General features: G+C 43.0%; 1 protein-coding gene across 2 annotated transcripts; it reads right to left on the minus strand.

The window, feature by feature from the left end:
* Positions 1 to 3,647: 3,647 nt before the first annotated feature.
* On the minus strand, positions 3,648 to 18,837 carry fignl2 (fidgetin like 2). 2 transcript variants are annotated; one of them, XM_020930156.2, is made up of 3 exons: positions 18,699 to 18,837; positions 17,307 to 17,445; positions 3,648 to 7,736 (listed from the first exon to the last, which is right to left on the minus strand). In XM_020930156.2, exons 2-3 carry the CDS (start codon positions 17,329 to 17,331, stop codon positions 5,767 to 5,769), a joined length of 1,995 nt encoding a protein of 664 aa, XP_020785815.1. In that variant the 5' UTR covers positions 17,332 to 17,445; positions 18,699 to 18,837; the 3' UTR covers positions 3,648 to 5,766. The 2 variants fall into 2 exon arrangements, with proteins under 2 accessions (XP_020785815.1, XP_055022054.1); XM_055166079.1 differs by lacking the exon at positions 18,699 to 18,837 and adding an exon at positions 17,522 to 17,584.
* Positions 18,838 to 21,549: the final 2,712 nt, after the last annotated feature.

A 21,549-nucleotide genomic window follows, 5' to 3' on the forward strand; every position in this document is an offset into this window, starting at 1 on the left:
CAACTTTTTGTCAAGAGCACCACAAACATGCATGTTGACAACAAACAGAGAAGCATGTAGACTCTTGAAGGTGATGGTGACTGGGTGTGAGCTGCTACTGTATGGTCTAAAATTAAGATTCACACAATTCTAGCTAGTTGTTTTGTCTCTTCCACTCTTGTCACAGTTAATTCCACTTTATGATAACTTCACCATAATTAGCCTTAAACATTTCTAGTGGAGGGTTTGCTACCTGCTTGCCTCCATGGAAAAGTTGTTGCTTTATCTGGAATATTCCACAATATACACTGAAAAAGAGTCAGTTAAGTTAAAAAGACTTAACTTAAGAACATTTTACTTTGTTTGAGTAGATTCAGCCTGACAAGTAAAATGATCTACCAATGGAATAAGTGTGTTTTTCTTAATTCAAGCAACATTCGATTTTGTTTCTTATTTTAAGTGCAAAAAGTTCTTGTTTTTCTTGTTTTAAGAGTAGCAAAAGTATTTTCATATTTTAAGTACAAAAAGTCTTGTTCCACTGGCAGATAATTTTACTTTATTTTTTTGTTAAGTGGAATTTACTCAAATCATGATAAAACTTTCTTAATTCAAGTCATCTTAACTTGACTAGATTTTGTTTTTTGCACTGTAGATTAAATCTACCCTAAGGGAGGTTACAGCACTAGATCATTTTACTTGTCAAGTTGAATCTACTCCAGTAAAGTAAAAGGTTCCGTCATTTTCACTTACCTAGATATTGTTTTTTTTTCAGTGTACACTACATTACATTTTGGATCTGCATCCCTATTCACAGAAGAAATTATTCTATTTTTGAGCAATAGAAACATGCTCGATGTTATGCCGTGTAACATTCCAGGCAAAGCAATAACATCTCCATGGAGACAAGTAGGTAGCAGACCCTCCAGCAGAAAGTTGCACAGTGCACATTTAATAAGGCATGGACAGACTTAATTTGTAATTCATGCTTAGTAACTACTTATTTGGGGGCTTATGGGTAGTAGTTAGGGCATTAATAGAGTTACTAAACCTGAGACATTTTTAAGTTATTTGTTCATTATGAATTAAGTCTTTGTTCATGCTTTATTTAGACAATTAAAAGACTGGTTAGTAAAAAATTTACTTACTCATCTGCTTTCTAACATTTACACCTATGACAGTTATCCTTTACCTTTACCCTTCTTTACCCAACATCTCATATATACTGTCGCATCCTGCACACAGAATATTTGACAGGGCAGAACAAATGTAGGTAAAGTGTGTGAAGAGGCAATCAGAAAATAGTCAGTAAATAATGCATTCAGTTTGTTAAAATTCTAAATTATCAAGCTCTGAATAATATTGCTTCCTATTATATTGATGTTTGAGTTTGAGTATTAATTTTATAGTCAGTTTTATTATAATAAATTTTTACTGCCTTTCCGTAATTGAGAAAAATTTTAAATTGTTCAAACTTAGGCCTACTTCTTGCTGTTTAAAATGTGAGATACAGCCCCTTACTATATATTAATTTATCTATGAAGGTAATTGATTGGTCAGGGTATTATTAACCATGCTGATGATGAGTTAGATTAGATTGTTGTGAGCTCTGGAGAAAGTGTGTTTCTATCACCACCTCACTGTGAGTAAATAGGACAGCAGCCTCATTAGCATCTTTTATTATCCAATTACAAACAGGGCTCGCCTAATTACCTCCAATCAGCAGGAGAGGGAAAATGATGGACTTCCTGTTGGAGGGAAATCACTCAGGACACAGAGGACAAACGGGGCACAGAGGGACGAGTGCCAGGACTGGGTTTAAGGGTTTAGGCTGAGATGTGTTTTGTGTGAAGATGTAAGTTCAAGGCCTTTGCATGTTCAGGAAAGAGATTTTGAGCCCATTATGAATTTTGGTCATTACCCAAACTATAGCTGAGTTCACATTTGTACTTGTTGGATCCTGCTGTGAGCTCAGTTGTAGATGTAGGCTTAGTTTTGACCTGACTAGTCCAAGTCTAGTCCAGAATTAGTTCCAAATGTTGCCCCAGTTTAGTCCTAATTTTGATCTATGGGTAATGATCATCACCCTAGACTACATAAAATTACAATTTGTGCTTTGCCCTCTTCATTTTAAAGAGTTAAAATAAAGCATTTAGTCAGGTGACTGGCTTATATAAAATGCTGACCAAAACATTGGTCTATCTCTAGGCCAGGATTAAGTAGACCAGTAGGGATTTATTGGCCATAATACAGTATTTACATTGAAAATTAAGTCTTTCAAAGCAGGGAGCCAATTAGTCCAATCTAAAAAAGCTTGAAGTCAAAAAATCAAACTATATGTGCACTTCACTACTCCAGCTTTTAACATTCAACCTTTGATTTCACGAAGTATGTTTGATTTTAGAGTTTGAAAACTCTGATGTCTGCCAGGCATTTATCAAACATGGGTTACATCTGTCACAGAGCTTTATCTAAAAATAGTGAAGAACTACATAAATATAATAATAACAATAACAAATAATACATAATAATCCATATAAATTCTGTTTTATGTGTGGAGTCCTTCTTCACACAGGCCCTTATTCCCCCCCCAAGGTTATGCTGTAGTGTTATTGAGTTTGTGACAGGGAGATAGTGTAGAAATCATTTGGAAACAGCTGCAGGAGCGATTATCCTTCGTCAGAGGATGAAGGGCGGCCGCTGCACAAGGTTGTGTTTGTGGCTCTATGCATCATTATTAGACAATTAATTAGTCTGTCATCAGCCAGGACCCAACCACAGATGTTCTAGACCTCAGTAATTCAACTTTCTCCATCTAACTAAAACTTTCAGAAATTGACTTTATTTCACGTGTTATTATGTTTTGGGAGATGTGAGGAGATGCTGGGAATAGTGCATGCCGTTGGGACAGAGTGTTGTTTACAGACGGTGACAGGGATGGAGGACCTGTGTGCTTGGAGATGCAGCCCCTGGGGTGTGCTGCTGCTTCCTCTGCTGCTGTGGAGATTGCAGTGTTCACCTAAAGCACAGTGGACACAAGCTGTTCACTGAGAGACTGGGTTGGGTTTAATCAGGGATATTCCTCAACTTGGGCTGCTAGCTCTACTGTAGGTTTTTGTCCAATCAAAGTTCAATTCAGGATTGTGTATGGAAAATTGCATGTTTCAAAATAAATGAAAGTATCAGCCAAACCAGACGTACATTCAAAATGGAGTCATGCAAACACATGGTCCTTGGTAAACTGTGAACCGTGACACTGCACTTGAGCCAAAATGACAGTGATAAACTTAAATGATTTTCTAAGGAAAGAGGTTGTTGATAATTGTATAGCAGGAATATTTTTTTATGGTTTTGTGGTTTTATTTAATTGTTTTAATTAATCTGTTTATAATAAAATGTAAAGTATTTTCAGTCTGCCCTTAAATGTGTCTCTACCAACATTTTACTGGACTCATCAGTTCCTAAATAACCACAGAAATGCTGTTAACACCACAAAGCCAAGTGCGACCTCAGTCCCCTAACCTTCTGATGCTTTCTAATGTTTATCATCCAAATGATTCACCAATCACTTAAAGTAACTGCACTGACCTCAAGGCTGGGATTAGCCCCAGAAACACAAGGGGCAACACACCAACCCAGAAACAGAAAACACAGGAGCAGGCTCAATGCAATACTGACAAAGTCTGTTTAATATTGTTGATATTCTTTTCTTAAAATACAGTCTTTTCTGAGGTAGACCAATACAGTTCAAGAACATTATTATCATTTCAAAAGAGACATCAAAAAAGACATGAAATAAATACTTTCATGTACAATATGCCGCAAAAATGAGGTAGAAATGGTTACAGAAAATGTACAATAACCAAACTGCAACAACCAATTAAAACATGTAAAAATAAAAACCTATTTTGTTGGACAAACTGGGCAAATTACAATTTAAATGTGACATTTGTGGTTGTGGAATTAATTTAATAGTGAATAATGGATTTTCAGAGCTCCTGCAGCAGAGGCTATGTTTTGGGTTGCTCAGACAGTGATCAGTGTGCACAGCAGGGGTCTCTCTGATTGATCAGGCTGTATGGCATGAGTGAAGCCACCAGCTGGAGAGGGGAGCTGTGCTCTGATATAGGGTTGCTGGACATCAATCAGGCCACTTCCACTCCCCAAGAGTGGGTCCAGGCGGGAGGCAGGAGGGGGCTGGGAGGACGCAGCAGCGCCACATGGCCACTGGGGCTCGTGACCAGGGGGCAATCCAATCTAATGAGAGTGCATTGGGGAGAGAAAAGGAGAGAAAGAGTGATGGGGACGGACCAGTAGGAAATATTACGTCATTGAGTGTATGAGCAGCCATGGCAACAGTCAAATATAGTGAGCTGTTTTTTCCAGTGTGTTGAAGAGGACCTTTCTCTGGATTGTCTACATGTGGGTTACTCATTGTGACCATGTTTATTTGAGTTTGGGATTCACTAAATGCTCATGGTAAATGTATACAGAATGTATTGTGTCTATTCAATGGCAAATGGCATTTGTGCTCAGATCGTCAGTATGAGTCCATATGTGATTGTTATATATTTACAGCAGACATGCATATACATGATATGTAAACATGAGAATCACAGCAGTTTGTCCAACAAAATCAGAAATATTTTCTGTTGTTAACATTTCTTAGACAACCATCACTCCACCATAAACTACAATGAAAATAAAGGATGAGGGAACAGAAAGAAAGGTATTTATATATTCATATATAATAATACATGGATTTATGGCATCAAATATCCTTTGAAATACCTGAATTACATTCAATGTTACTCTTTGTAGCATATTCAAGTTTCTCTGCCGAGGTAAAGCCCAGCTGCAGTGGGTATGACAAGAGACAGGCTTCTTCACTTGCTGCTCCTCTCTACTAAGACCCTAAGATTACATACATTCTTTATTTCATATTCTGAGGTAAAGAAATTCTTCCTGAGCATTTCAAACAAGACTAATACTACGAAATAAAAGGTACATGAGGACAGACCAAGGGGCTGGGTGTGCACTGTTGTTGGGAGCAGGAATCTCAGGACACTGCAGCGATGAGGAATGTGACACATGCATTTACAGAAGCACATGGTGAAGGAGCTTTCAGTTTGATATTGTATACAATACAGTTCTCCAGTGTGAAGGGCAGACACTTCTCAACTTGTTTTGGTGGAAAGCTCTAAAGATTTGATTTTGGACTGAGACCGGATTTATTTGAGGAGTACAACAGCAGCATATTTGGTTCAAATTGTTTTTGGTCAAAACAGTAATTTACTGCAGATTAGCTGAAGCCCTTCGAGCTGCATGATTAGTGAAAGCCCAATGACTGACTATAAGGATAACACAGAGTTGAAATGGCAATAAATAGGATCCTGAGAGTCGCAGTCAAAGGGAGGATTTCCTAAACCCTGATTATCCATAATCTTGGACCACGTCACCTAGCAACATATAATTGATTTTGTCCTGGACCAAGGCTAATCAGGATGTGGTTTACTTTCTGATTTTCCCATAGGCCTAACAACTTATACACTACCCCACACATCAGGCCTTTTTGTCTTTCTTGTCTTTGGGGAAAAATATTGCAGATATTTTCAAAGCAAACTAAAGTAGCACACCATGGCATGCTAAAGCCAAGCCAGCATTAGCTTGTCTCTCCTTGACGCTATCTCTGGCTCTTTTGGCTGCATAATCTGAAATTACAAAAACAACACATTCGCAAGGCTTGCCATGTCTGGGTCATGGGGCAGTTCGAGCAGAGCCTGGCTGCTCTCAGTGGCTGTACATCTTGCTCCACTCTAAACAAGTGTCCAGTTCTTTAGTGGTGCTGTGTGGGCGCACCTTACAGAAGGCATTCTCAAAGTCTGTAAAGGCAGGGGGCTTGGTGGGCGTGGGGATCCCATGGAGGTTCCCTGATGGAGAGGCAGAGGACAGGGCCTGCTGACTCAGCTGGATCAGCTCCCACACAGAGAAGCCCTCTGAGCGCTGCAGGACTGCACTCATCTCTCTGTCACTCAGCCCACAGCTATGAGGTCCTAGTGCCTGCAGCAACACCTGCCTCCTCATGCTCCCGTCTGGCAGGCCCACGTGGTAGCGCTTGGCAAAACTCCGGTGCACTGAGTCCTGCAGGAGGTCAGGCCTCCCAGTGGCACACACCAGGATCACAAGGCCACTGGAGCCCATCTGGGCCTTCTCCAGAGCAGACAGCAGTATCTGCCGCAGGCCCTCCTCCTCCAGGGCCTCCATGTGACTCAGCAGCACCACTGAGGGCTGCCGTGCCCCCGCCACCTGCAGCAGAGCACCCAAGATGTGCTCTGCCTCTGCCTTACCTTTGGCAACCAGCATGGCTCCACTGACACGGTAGAAGGAGGCTCCCAGCTGTGAGGCCAGAGAGCGGGTGAGTGTGGTCTTACCCCCTCCGCGAGGACCAAACAACAGGACGGTTCGGGGTGGCCTCACTACAGGACTAGGCCTCAGTACAGGCCACAGAATGTCCTCCTCCAGAGCAGCCTTCACATGGGTCAGTCCCACTAGGTCAGTCCAGCCCAGTGCAGGGGAGCAGTCCAGTAACTCCCCATTGACCAGATCCAACAGCCGAGGGTCCGGGCTCTTCAGAGCATCTGTGGGGGCACATAGTGAGGGCCGTTTATGGGACTGGGAACGGTGCTGAGAGTAACTCTGTTCAGAAGCTCCATTCTCCCCTGTGAGCCCGGCCGGGGGGCTGTAGTCCCCCGCCCCATACTGAGGGGACACCAAAGGCTGCGAGGAGGGCTTAGTGGGTTTGAAGCTCTGAGTGTCTGTGCTGCCTGAGCTGCTGAAGCCATTTCCTCTGCACTCTGTTTTATCAAAAGGCGAGCTGTACTTTCTAAAGCGTGAACCATCCCCATTCTCATCCTCCTCCAGTCCCATTTCAAAGGCCTTTCTTTTCAACGTGCCACCAGATTCAGAGGCCAGAGTGGTGTTGGGGTAGCTGTAGCTGCCTCCGACCACTGCAGGCCTGGTGGGGACTGGGGTGGGGGCAGGCAGACCAGAGGGCAGGTAGGAGGCAGAGGGGTGACTGTAGCTAGAGGTCAGGCCTGGTTGGGATGGGTATGTGCTCGGGGTGTAGTTGTAGGCCGGTGTGGGTGGGCTGTAGCTGGGCACCAGTGTGGGGGTGGACTGCAGAGTGTGGAGCGAGGCTGGGGGAAGTGCTGCGCTGGGCTGGGGACAGTAGCCTGATGAGAGATAGGTGCCATTATAGGTGGAGGGGTACTCATTGGAGCCACTGCAAGAGCTGCTGCCACTGTAGCCAGAGTCTGACAGGTTACTGTTGACTACTGACACAGTGCTGGCCCCCGGGGGCCCCGCAGTTGTGGTTTTAGAACCTGGCAGACTATCGTGTCCCCCAGAGGCTACTAAGGAGTATGGGGCATCAGTGCTGTGTGTGAGCGGCCAGGGCTCCAGTTCAGTTTTTTGACCATTGAGTCCAAAAGCTCCAGGCTCAGGGTATGTGCCAGGTCGGTCATAGGGCGAGTCCAACACCCCAGAGTACTTCTCGGCGTAGCGCTTCAACAGGTTGGACGCGGTGAGGGCAGAGATGTCATCGTTGGCCCAAGCGTAGCTGTAGGAGCCACGGCTGCGGCTCGAGTACAAGTCCGACTTGTGTGCCGGTGACGAGGTGGTGGACGACACGTCTAAGTGCTGCTCCGGCCACTGGCTCAGGGGCTGGGCATGCTCTGGGGTCCAGTGCATCTTCAACAGGCCTGAAAAAAACACATGTTACATTAGATAAACGGTTTGAGTGTTTAGGACATTAAAGTCTTTAAAGACAATATATAACTCAAAACTTTTTTACTTAGCATGATGTGATTGCACAGAAGATCAACATAACATGAATGACAAAAGTTACAGAAGATATGGTCAACGTTGTGTTTTTGTAGCTGACGCTGAGCTGTGATTAGATCCCACACTATCCCCATCCTGCTAGCATCTGCAGCTCTCCCAGAGGACCTATTGTTATCTCCCTTTTGCATGTTGCTGTGAATGCCTGCTCTCTCCGCCCTGCACCCCCAGCTACCACCCACCCAAGCAGCGTACACCACATCTCCACAGAGTGAGCGCCGGCTGGACAGTGGTGTGGAGAGAGTGGGAGAGAAAGAGGGGGTTGGGTTTGGGCCTGCAACATAGTGTGCTATTCATCAGCACAGTCTCCCATGGAACATTGGGAAAGTGGAATGTGTGTTTGTGGGGCTGACTTCAGCACGGGTCCGGTCTGATCGATCACGGCTGCTAAGTTCAGAGCTAACACTCAGCTAACACAAGGAAATTACTTTTAACACAAAAGATGCAAAAAAACCTTTCATTTTCAAATATTTATTGCTCTAATTATTTGATCCCACATTCAGGATTCACAACAGTTAACAATGTCTGTCTTTTTGTTTTATTCATTGTTTAGAGCTACGCTGCATTTAAGTCTTTACATTTCCTATTTACCTCATGAGGACTAGCACTACTTCTTGCTGAGGCATTAGCTTAACATTCCACACATAGCTTGGCATTATTGAACTGTCATGATTTAGCCCGAGGTGAGCATTACTCGAGCTAGAAAACAGAGAGGTAAAGAAATAAAGCAAAAGCTGTGATTACTGGCTTGCTTTTCCTTCAGTAGACTACTCATGATTCATTATTCATAACCACCTGCGTGTGTGCATGTGCAGAGCCAGGCCTTATTGCCATTTAAATCAAATCTCAATATCCAGTGCCTCTGAGTCCACTGCTGCAGCTTGCTCCTAAACTTTAGCCTCTTTATTTCCCTCCTCTCCTCACCTCCCTGTGTGTGTTTTCAGATTATACCCGTTATTTATTCAGCCAGATGAGATTCAGTCACACCAGATGGCCGCTGGATTATCATGTCCTTCATATTCAAATCCACTGCCTTAAGTTCCCAATGGCCACACCAGTTCAAGTGTTTTTTTCACTATTACCACAAGACAAACTGGATATTTCAACTTCTTTTGGTAAATCCACACCCAAATGACCACATATTTTTTCTGGTTGGACTTGCAGAGGTCTTTATCCAAAAGCTGCAAGAAAGAAACTGTATATGTCCTCAAGGCCCTTCCCATCTGCAGCCTGACCAGTTTGTGAGCAGCAGCAAGCAGCCCCAATAATGGGCCCTGTGTGTGACAGAGATGGATGAGAGCCCAAGGGAGCTCATAAAACCTGCAGCAGGGAGGGGAGGGGTGAGGTGGGGTGGGGGGAGAGAGAGTGGACAGCAGGCTTCGTCCTCTTCAAGTGGGCCGGAGCGGACATTAGAGGACTCAGCCAGGCGGGCTAACGGCTGTCTACTCCATCATCAGAGCAGCACCAATACAGAATGGGACCCTAACCAACTCCCCCACCAAACCCACTCTGACCAATGTAATGACCAGCTGGACTTAAAAAAAACAATCCACGGTCAATGCGTAGTCAAATATGGGTAAATTAGATTCCTTCCAAGTGCTTTAAGAGTGAATAAAGGAACAGTACAATGCTTCACATTGTGTCTTTAAAGAGGCACAACAAGAGTTATTATACCGTGGCTACAGTAGATAGTTGTCATTCATTATCTAGTATGGAAAAGCAGACATGGGATGCACACGCTTGAAGTCATATAGGGTCACCGAAGCTAAAAAAGAAACCCTGTTTGAGTATAAGAAAAACAACTGGTATGAGTAAGAGGATATACTGGCAGTTCCTTTGCTGCTATTATTCTTAAAGCATATGCATAATTTAATCCACATGCTTTTTCTCCTGTCTCATAAGTTGACCAACTATAGCTAGAGCATGTATTAACATTCACTAAATTCTGAACTGCCTTTAAACTCCATTTTAAGGGCATAGGAGGTTATGTGATAGGGGCTGAGTGGCAGGACATCACTCAAACACGTTGGACGCACAGCAGGGTGGTCAAGCGGCAATTAGAGCCTGCCTTCTGCTGGACACTGCTGCACCAGGCCTCCACAATAAACTGAGCAAAAGCCTTAATCTACAGTTCTGCTTAAATCAGAAGCATCATCTAGATTAATTCACTGGGGGCCAGGAAGAAAGCTAAGATTAGAAGTGGAAAATCAGGACAATGTGGTCAAGATCAGGCTACTGGGACAAAGTAGATGCATTTGATTATCTTGTAGATCTGAGCTAAAGTATAAATCATTTACACCTTTTTTAATAGTAGGTGCAACAGTCAGACTGTTATTTAAATAGCAAAAAGAGAGACTCTTTACATTAATCATTGAGAGATGATATCAGATATGCACCAATAAATCTGAATTTTGCAAAAGTATTTTAATTTTGAATTTTGTTTGTTTTTTGCAGTACAAACTACTAGACTACTTGATTTTGTTTTAAAATGTAATTACTTGGTTTAGATAAAACTATGATTCTACACTTCACAAAACAAGAATAGTTAAGAGTTACCATGACTAAAGACACTGTTGGCTAAAAATATTAGTTGCATTACATCTTAAAATGCAAATATATCATGTTAACAGCTAAAACATTTGTATGTTTTGCCAACAATATGCAGAAGAGAATGTAAAGTGAATTAATATCCCCTGTTTAAGTTAAGACTAGGTTGAAAGGGTTGTTTGCAGGTGGTTGTGTTGACCAATAGTCTTATATGCGTTTGTGGGCCTGATAAGATCCCTATGTGTATGTTTGGGCTCTCGCTCTCACTGTGGGAGAAAAGTCTAAACCCCAAGAGAGACAGATGTTCGTGCACTGACCGCCTTACTGTCTGCACCGCCATTGTGGTCTGCGGCCGGCCAGCAGACGTGCGCACTCCTCGGACAATCCAGTTGGCTCTGAGACAAAGCCTGAAGAATCTTATTGTCAAGGGCCTGTCTAATTATGGAAATCTTATTAATCTATTCAGCAGCAGTCCACTGACAGCTTTTGTGTCAGCCCAGGATTTATTGAGGGACCTGTGTGAGCTGCATCCTATTGAGGGACTTCGTGATGAAGGCAGTGTCGTGGGCTCTCAAACCGAATTTACTTTGAGAAGGCCCTAAAATGACAATAGGACGCCTATTGCTCTTGGGAAGTGTTAAAGCTCATTTGTGATTTCGTTTTTGCCAATAAAAGTAATAAAAGCCACCATTTGCTGTGTTCACTCACTCAGTTTGAATTTCATGTTGACTCATTGAAACTCAAGATGGCTTTGGTCCGTAAAGGCTGTAGTACTCGAGAGCGTGTTGTGGTTTCCTATAAAAGGGGTATCATTGGTCAGGTTAAACGTTATCCTGGCAGGAAGCCCAGAGACTCCAATGGCTCCGGTGGCGGTTCACTGTTCCCTAGAGGATACTTCTCTCCTTTCTCTCTTCCTGGCACTTTTTGTTTCCCCCCTGCCCCGAGGAACAAACTGGACACGGATGCAACAGGCCTTCTGGGACAGTGCGCTATTAAACCGTGCCGATTGTGAGGAGGCCGCTTGTAAACAAGAGCTCTGGATCAATCCAATCAGGGTCCTATTCAGAAGCTTCGACCCCCACCTCCGCCACTAGAATAAACTACCAACACCTCCACTCCATCATGCACATCTATAGCTCACATGCTGTTAAAACCCACTTTAATATAGGCTTTTAAATCCTGTCATCTTTTGTCCTGGAAAACAACCACTTTCTCCAACACCTAATTCGTTTGGGAATGCCGCACTAGTCATTGTGGCAGTTTGTCAGGAATGCAATTTGCTCAGCACAAGTTTACACAAGCACCACTTTGAGAAATAATAGCTTAAATGCTGCCATGCTAAAGACCCGGTGGCTTAAGACAGAAGGGCAGAGTAGGACAGAGGCTTTATTTGTGCTGATAAAACACAAAGTTGACGCTCTGATGACTGCAATAGCTCTTATGCATTCAGCTAACACAAGATAATCGATGAATTATTGGATGAACTGTCCTGTGCATAAATATGTAAAAGCATCTCTTTCTTGTTGACCACACTTTAGTTTTTCACACATGTGCCGACTGAAAGCACTTTCTTGTCTGACGCAAAGCAAAACACGTGAACTTCAGTTATTTATAAGTTTGTTATCTTGATTTGTCATCTCGTCCTGGAGCCCCCAAAGTCCTCTGTTCTCAAGTTCACTGTGATTTATGGCTCTAATATCAGGCAGGACGTTCTCACTAGGCCTCGGCTGCATACTACCTGGGCTGTCATAAAAACACCAATCCACAAGCTGGCTACATTTCACCCAGTGGCAGGTGGAGACACTGGAAAATTGTCTGAGAGAGTCCCTCTCTCACTTTGGTGTGAAATACGCATTATATCAGCTCCAGCACACGCCGTACGGACACGCTGTGCAATGATGTATTCTGGCTACATATAGGAGAGTACATTTGTGGGTCCTGGATCATGTTTAAAAAGTGCCTCACAATGACAAATAGCACAACCGCACAAGGATGCTATTCTACTACTATGTTTTTTTTTTTTAAATGGTCAGTATTTGAGTTTAAGGTTGGCTGTTTAAAAATATATACAGTTATATTATCCTACTTAAGTGTTAAAATAAAAACAAAACAAAACAAAAATTACTATTCTTTTATGATCTGGCCAAAGTAGCTCCATATACAAAATGAAGGCACTTAGATCACATTAAGTATAAAAAATATTAATAATAAAATAATAATATAAAATTAATAAAATAAAATAAATAATAAAATTCAATTTATTTGATTGTCTTTCTAAATTGTAATAGTACAAGCTACCAATAACAGCAATGTTCGAATGTGTGTATAAATCCCAGAAAAACTTGAAAGAAGTGCACCTGACAGAATGAACAGCAGTGGCCAACAGTGACTACTCAGGCCATCATCATAACTCATGGGCTGTGCCTAATTAGGCCCAGCCAAATAATATTATTATAAATGTATGTGTTACTCAAAAGGCTGCTATCAATCACCTGACACAAAATGGCACACTGGTAGTGACTCCCTCCAGCTCATCTGCTGCTTCTTTCAGGGCCCTAAAAAGATGTAATAACAGAAGAGTGCGGGAGTTTTCACACCTGCTGCCCTGCACGGGAGCAGACGCAGCGCTTTTCAGAGCAGCCGGTCCCAGAGGAAGAGGCCGGTCCTGCACTGAGACATGTCCTCTGTGTCTCTTTGTGGACAGAGCGGCCACTCCAACATACATCAGGCTGACAGCTTGACTCACTATTTTTTGTTTAGTCCCCTGAGCCTGTGTCAGGCCCACTGTCAAAGCAGCTTTTGTCACTGTTTGCAGCTAATTTAGTTTTGCTAAAGGTAAAGGACATTATGACAAGTAGGGTCTGGTGATATGACAAAGTGAAACTGAAATGTGATCTGACTCTGTGACATTTTGCCATTTTGTTAAAACTTGATTCTAAGCTTTTCTGCAGGTGTATAACACAAACTGTTTCCCACCAACCCTTCTTATTAGTCAGCCTCGGTTATGACAAACTGGCTTAATCAATCACAGTCAAGTGTGAACTGTCAGAAGAAACAGATAGTTATCCATAAGTTGATATAAAGTTGCTAGGCATATACACATGAATCATGACTTAAAAAAATTTAACTGTGACCTAGCTGATATACGTGTAACATATAAGACAACAGGCTTTCCTCTTGCCAAAACCCATGTAACAAATGGCTAACAATAACCATGTCATTACTGTGTTCATTCTGTTGAGTGTTTGTGGTGCTGCAGCGGCCAAAATACTTGATGATGGCATTTGTTAAACATTGATTAATTGGCAAACACGTTTAGAATAGCTAATTATAGTGCCGCAAAAGCAAATCCCATCTGAGCTTAGTTTACAGCCCTTTCTCTGCACTCTCCAAAACTAAAAAGCCTGAGGAATAATTGTTAGATGCGTCACTTCATGCTCGTAATTTTAGAAATAACCCCCCCCAACCCCCACTCCCCTTTAACGCACGTCCACAAATGGCAGAAGCCCGTCTGCTCTACCCTCCCACCAAGAAAAACAGGGTCCCTATTTTCTGTGACTGCAGGCTGGCTCTAGGTCATTGTGTCCACTAATATATCAAAGAACAGCTGTCCTAAAGCTCTGTGATGACCAATCACCCTTTCCATCTGTCTCCCTCGCCCAATCTCACTGGTCCAGACCTTTACCATGCAATCCCTGCACCAGCCTCTCTCCGCGCGTTCCCAATGAGAATGTTGCACTGCCTCTTTTCTCTCCAAATCCCGGCCCTCTGAGATTAGTCTAAGAACATTGGAGCTCTGGGATTTGTTGTTTTCTGTAAGTATACACACAAATTACAGAAAACTCAATATATTCACAACAGCACTTTGTTTTTATGAGCAGCATACGACTAATGGCATAACGATTAAACCAAGTTATTTCTTAAGTGTGGTTGTTCGCTAATTAGCTGTGAAAGACATTGTGGCTCATTGTGTGAAATGTGCTGTCTCAGGAATCCAGTGAAGTGTTGCAATCCAAATGAGCTTCACCTCCTGCTTCTTAATTGGGCCCTTAATGTTTAGTGAGATGTCCTTAATGAGCTGATGGACCCTCGCAGACAGAGAGGGGAACACTCTCTTGGCCTTATGTCCCTAACCTCCTCCGCTGTGGACACACACCTTTACACACTAGGGGCTAATTAGGGCCCATTCACACCCTCCACTAATGATGTGTGCTTTTATTCACATACACTTAAATGGCTGTATGTTTACTCAAGAGCCTCACTGGCCCCTCACTGCACCACTCATACCACTTGCCCTACAATGGGCTATATGCCTGGGCGGCCCTCCAACCTGCTTCTCAGGGGCCCGCACGAACCAGCGTCTTCTTCTTTCTATTCAAACTGCTCCATGACTTGGGCGAGTCATTCAGAAAGACACTTGTACAAAACATAAAAAACAGAGGTAGAGAGGGAGAGGCAGCAGCGCGGGGTCAGTCAGAGGAGAGCTATAAAATCTGCCAGACCTGTACTGTGTGTGCGTGTTGTAAAAGAAAAGGTATCGCTGAAGCAGCGGGGCCCCTGCAACAAGAGTTAGGGCACTCCTGGGTTGGCGGCCTGGGACTGATTTAAGAGTCTGTTTGAAGTGCAGATTACAGATTCTTTGCACCAAATCCCTCCAGGAGTATCCATGGCCCCTGGAATCTCTCTCAGGTTACTCCTCCGCTCCGGCCGCTGCCTGCCCCAGCTTGAAGCCCTCTGGACTGGCCGGACATGAGCTCTGAGGCTGGACACACCAGCAACAATAACATGGCAAAGAACCAATGTGGTTGACTAAAACCAATCTAAACCATGTGTCATCATGCACACATTCCCATGGACCTGTTCAGTGCATGACCACAAATGCCTACAGCAGGAGTCAGAAGTAGCACTGGGAAGTGGAAATTCCCACAAAGTGAATTTCAACATGGATGTGAGAGTCTTCACATGTGCTGCATATATGCAAAGTGCCTCACTGTCAAATTGCTGTGTAAAATCATGAGTCCAGTCTTTAAGTGGGAGATGGTGAGACGCACACGGATGTTTGTGTGTCACTGGGCTGAGAGCAAACAGCAGTGCTCCTCACACCGCTGTGTGCAGCCGTAGACATACAGATTACTACAGTGGACACTGCACTGGAGCAGTGGAAACAATCTGCTAACAGAGCACGCCTGTGCACTCTGGACACATGAAAACCTGCATTGTGCCTCACCATCATAAAAGCTTTCACACACAAAGGCCAGTACAGAGCGCACTGAAGTTTCCCATGACAGAAAAGCACTGGCCGTTCTAGAAGCATGTTACTCATTTCATCAGCAGTTTGTGACATTCTAGGATACAGTGTCCACTTGACTCGAGGGAGTGTCCTCAGGGTGGGCTCTTAGGCCGCTGGGAGCTGATGGGACAAGCAGACTCTGCACAAACCTGTGTGGTGTGTTTACAGCACAGCCGCCTGGAGACATTACAGTCATTAAGCATTACCTCAACAAAGGGAGAGGATTAACAACTGATGCAAACAGTTGAGAGTATTATGTAGGAGCACAAGTGTATATAGTGTACTGCATTGAAGCTAATAAGTTTTATATCCTTCTAGAAGAACATTTTCCTTGTGAAGCCTTTCAAGCTAAATTGACTGCCTGTCTATGGGTCTTTAAAAAACATTTTTACTGTTAATTTATTTTACAGACATGTACAACCACTGGTTTTACTCACAAAGCTGCCCTCAGATTCCCTTTATCTGCTCAGTGCCTTAGAGATAACTTAAGACCAATGACCAAAACAAATGTCATGATGACTGTCCACACCTACAGGCAGCACATTCACTCTCCCACGTGCCTGACCTGCTCAAACTCTGACTTCCATTTTTTGCACATTAGCGCAGCCATCACCAAAGCAAACCCTGTGTCTCCTATAAGTATTACTTTGTCAATCAAGAGTTACGTTTCACTCCACTCTTTTCATGTAACTGTCATGCTGATAAAGCCCCTTTGAGACTGGTTAAAGAGCTAGGAAAAGGGGGCTCTTCACGCAGAAGCCCCATGCTGGCCACAAAACAATGCTGTTTTGGAGAAGCTGAGCACTGCACTCCAATGCAGCCTGGTGGGAGGGGGAGCCAGGACTGGACACGTCAGTTATTAGGTCAGCGCAGAGGGGGAAGAGGCGCGGGGGGAACAGCATGTGTGGTAGTAACTCTTGACCGTGTTGGTAAAATGACACTGGCAGAACTGATGGCTTTCTGCTGCTTAAACCATCAGCACCACAGTCTCCTCCGCCCCTCTTCCTCTCCCACTGTCTCCCTTCCGCCACGTGATGAAACATTCAGACCGGACCAGGACCTGGGTTTAGCCTTTCCACAGCACGTCAAGGAAAACTTTGCCCTTTTTCACTGGTCCTCTTTGTCCTTTCAGAAGATGCTTCATATAAAATGCTAGAGTTGGGGACTCACCTCAGTATATAAAGTTTGATGTTCTTATGAAATCTTTATAGAGTGTAATTCATGTCAGAGCTTATTTTGTCTCTTCTGTACCCTTCTTTTGGGCTTATTTAAAATAGATCAGATTGTAATTGAGTAGTATATGGTATTCATAACACTGGATAACAACAATGATGAATATACTAGTTTCTATAAATTCACTGAGAACATTTTGACTTTAAAACAGATAAAAAGTGTTAATGTTGAAATTAGAGTTTTGCCACTTTTCTTCTTGTGGTCATTGAACTTTTTAAATAATTAACAGCATCTTGTATATGTTCATTTTAGGCAAAATAATAAGGCTGCTCCCTCTATTTTTAGAACTCATTGATTTAGCCAAAGTCCAACTAAAAGTCAAGTCCTGTTTGGTGAGATGACACAGATGTTTAGTACTCACTATAGGGAACAATGGGACTCAGCATTCTGTGGAGCTGGTCTCAGTTTGAAGGAATGCCGTTTGGTGAATGCCAGCTCAGGTTAGCGTCCGTCCAGCTGTAGTCCATCACTGGTGGGCTCTTCCGTTGACGACAACTGCCCTGGAGACAAAAAGAACCAAAAGCTGTTACAGACCGTCGCACAATGTCCACAGAAAACACTCAAATGTCAACTAACGGTCTCAATCCACGCGGCGTCTGATTGAGTTACGGACCAACCTGAGAAGCCTATATCAGTGTGACCAAAACATGCACAGAAAGAAGAAGAGTAGAGTTGGGCAAATTGACACACACAAGGGGATTCATTATAGGGCAAAGCATTAAGCTGATTGTGAGGCGTCCAGCCACTAAAGAGGGCTTTCTAAATCTGCCTGACAAAAAAGGACTGGGTGCATACCACTGCTCTGTGCACTGGGGCAATAAAGAGTGCATTCTTAGGAGACCAAACAGCTGCACAAGCCAAAAGCAAAAAGAAAGAATGAGTTTTGTGCAAACGCAAAAAGTTGGAAAAGGAGTTGTGCCTTCACCTGTGTTGTAGATTCAAGAGTAAAAGATTATACAATACTGTTCAGTATCAGTAAGTCTGTAGTTTTAAACAAAAATTAAATACGTTTTTAGTTCAGCATTTTCAAAAATAGTACTATTTCTCAGATGGACGCTTTGGTGTTTTATGCTGTAATAGTTTTTTATGTGTCATATTTGCATATATTTATTAAAAGTAAATATACATAATCAAGTCTTTTTTTAAATTGTTGCATGTCTTTGTCTGCAAAGAAATTTAAAAATTACTTAAATGCAATTAAAAAAACATAAAAATATAGAAACAAAAAAAGTCAACAGCATTAAATCAGAAGAAAAGACATGCAAAATCAAAGCACACATCTTAAGTTTAAAACCAATCCAATCTAATGTAAAAGCCCTAAAAATGTATGGTATCTCTCAAATGCACCAAACGTCAAAACAGTGATGGCTGTTGTACAACATTAAGACTATTATATAACAAAAAGGCACCTCACTCAGAGAATAATGTTGCCCATTTCCAATCACTCATGTGCCATTCATCTGGAGGAGCAATTACGCAATAACTGTCTCCGGACACCAATCTAGGACATCCCGGCTCGCCAACTGACTTTTACCATGCAACACCTCGTCTAACAATAATACATAATAATACATAAAACTGCTAAAAAAAACATAATTTCCTACTCAGAACAAACCCAGATCTGTCCGTGCATAAGGCAAGCACCGGTTAAACATGTCTTGGTAAACATAAGAACAGCAAGCTACAGTAACAATACTTAAACTTCTTTAAATTCAATGACAGAGCATAAAAACAAAAGAGGATGTATTCTTACCTATTCATGCCTCTATATTGTCCATCAGATCTCAAAATGCTGCTAGGATAATCCCTGGAGTGGAGCCGTGTTCGCTGCTAGGCTTTTTTACACATGGGACAAGCACAAGTGGACTCTGCCAGCCCCTCTCTGTTCTGCCTCTCTCTGGCCAGTGACAACAGAGCAAGCAAGCGGCTCTCCATGAGCTCACCCCTCCCCCACGCCACTCCCCTCCCCCTGGCCCCCCCTCCTTTCTTTCTTCTCTCTCTCTCTCTCTCTCTCTCTCTCTCTCTCTCTCTCTCTCTCTTCTCTCTCTCTCTCTCCCTCCCTCCCTCCCTCCCTCTCCCTGTGGCTCTTTATGCTAAATGTATTTAAGTAAAGAGAGAGTAGAATTAGGGGTGGGCAGCAGTCAGGGGGAGTGCAGCCAATTGAGGAGACTGGACATTGTAGTGAAGGGAGAATAGCATAGGAAAGGGTTAGAAATTTTGGATAAAGTTCTCCTCTGCAAAGCTATGTTTGAGGAGGAAGTATCAGATAAACAAATGTGGCTACAAATGTCTTTTCTAATCAGTGCTTCCTCACAGCTCTCTGAGCCTGTTCATGTTGCTTGAATGTTGTCAAACCAGTGACTGAACAATTCTTTCATGAAAGAGTATCTTTGCACTAACAGCTGCTTCAAGCCTCACCAATTGTTTTGTCAAATTTCAGTCAAAATTAAACTGTAACACAATAATTTATGTCATGATGGGTGTCTCTATTGTTCAATAAAAATTAGGAAAAATATGCATCCTTGACCTGGTGGTGGCTTTCCAAGTGTTCATCTCTTGCCTGGAATGTTTCACAGTGTGGCATTTAACTTGTATATCTACACAGAGAATGTTCCAAATTATTGCTTTGTATTTGTATGGTGCTTAAAGTTACCAAGACTTATCTCATATCACAGATGTACTTGACTAGTAAATTAATATCACTAAAGCCCCTTTCTGCAGACGCATTCCACCTGTCATATTCAGGAGTGAAGAGTTGTGATCCACAGTGTGAGTGCAGTGATATGTCCCTAATACTCTGTGGGAGGGGGGTATGTTTCCCGTCACTGCCCGTTTGGGAGGCGCGTGGATGTAGCAGTCAGGTGCTGCTCTAGTTTCCACACACAGCTGTCAGCCTGTTTTTAGCTGCTCACTGAGGCCACATGGCCCAGTCATCTGCTCCTGTTACACAGGGCCTGTTCCTCTGTCAAGCATCTCATAGAGCAGCCCCACCGGACCCACCAACCACACTCTCCACACGCTGAGGAAAGTGTCTGAAAATAGACAGGGACGCTGTGATCATATGTTTGGAGTCCAGAGCATCCCATGCACTTCATCATGTGACAGGATTACCCAAAGTGTTTGCTGCACTGACAGCTCGAGGCACACATATGAATCATTCAACATAACACAGGGCCAAGGAAATAATGCCACTTTTACTTTCAAAATACACTAAGATGTATAGTAAAAAAAAAAATATATATATATATATATATATATATATATATATATATATATATATATATATATATATATATATATTATTTTTTTATATATAAGCCTTTGAGTCAACTAGCCACAATAAGTCAATTTATTGGCCACTTCACTTTTGTAATAGTTTGCTGCAGTCAGTGTAAACCTGTGTGTCAAAGAGCCACTAAAGCACCAAAGGACGTCAGAAACACGTTCTCCTTTGTAAGATATGTGGGCTGAGCTATTTTTGGGGACGCCCCAGTGGTCAGTGACATGGCTTAAATTGGAATGTAGGGCAATAAAGCCATTGGAGGAAACAGTGACTCATTAGAGCGGTTACAAAACTTACAGAGCAGAGTCCCAGTCCAGGAGCACAATTAGACTCCTTAATGTTTGCCTTAATATGGGATCCTCAATAGATTTGCTAATGATGTCTCTGTGGGGGGTTAGCTCAGGGTATGCTTGAGTAGGGATGTTGAAAGCAGACAACTCTGGCGCTCTCTCTATCACTCTATTGCCTTATTAGTGCTGAGGCAGCAGAGTGTGGACATAGGCAGCCTGCTGAGCCCAGCACTACTGCAGCACAAAGACTTTGGGCCCCGGGACATGAAACAAGCCAAAAAGTGTAGAAAACAGATGGACAGAGCCTGACAAAATGCAGCCTGTACACAGCACACTCACAGAGTACAGCAGAGAGGCCTGTCCATTGGCCTGTCTCATGAGCCAGTCTGACAGGTGTCAGAGAGCCCGCCCCCTGCTCAGACACATTAAGATATTTGTGCATGTTTGACAGCACTGCTCCCCTGAGCTCTCACACTTGTTCCAGTAGTGCTAGGTTACTGTGAGGTGTAGAGGTGCTGTGCAGGAGGTTAATGGAGAGACATGAGTGAAGACAAAAGTGCCGTGGCAGGCTGAAAATGCCTCCTGAATGGGCCAAGGCTACAGGTCAACACGCCTGTGTTTGACCTACAGCAGGCCACATCAACTCAACACCTACATTCAGCAGGTTGTTCGGCCGCTGACCAGCTGTGTTAGTGGGTCAGCTGGTTTTACGGAAGCAAACTGATGAATCAGGAAAATATTTAATTTGGCCAAATGAGATCTGCATACGGAGCAGCCCCAGTGTGATTAGCTAAGCAAAAGAGCACGCTGTGGTATGAACTTCCTCTGAAGGACAGATGTTGGGACCTTAATCCTCATATAGAGGTGCATTCTGAGCTGTATCAGTGAAAGACTGAAGATGTATGACTGATGTGTATTAGTTTTACACTAAAAAGTGTAGTGTAGTAACACCTTGATTAAACTTCACCCAAAAATACATATTTTCAATTGTGCATACACAAAAATGTTTAAACTGAAAAAGTTGACTTTGA

This window comes from Boleophthalmus pectinirostris, unplaced genomic scaffold, assembly GCF_026225935.1.
Source record: "Boleophthalmus pectinirostris isolate CB_2022bp ecotype Guang Dong unplaced genomic scaffold, ASM2622593v1 HiC_scaffold_8, whole genome shotgun sequence".
Lineage (NCBI taxonomy): Eukaryota > Metazoa > Chordata > Actinopteri > Gobiiformes > Gobiidae > Boleophthalmus > Boleophthalmus pectinirostris.

Excerpts from the sequence above, each read along its gene's own strand:
- fignl2 (XM_020930156.2), bottom strand. The coding sequence starts at position 17,331 with ATGCTGAGTCCCATTGTTCCCTATA. Across the intron at positions 7,737-17,306 it reads GAGTCCCATTGTTCCCTATA|GCCTGTTGAAGATGCACTGG; the intron begins GTGAGTACTAAA and ends TGTTTTTTTCAG.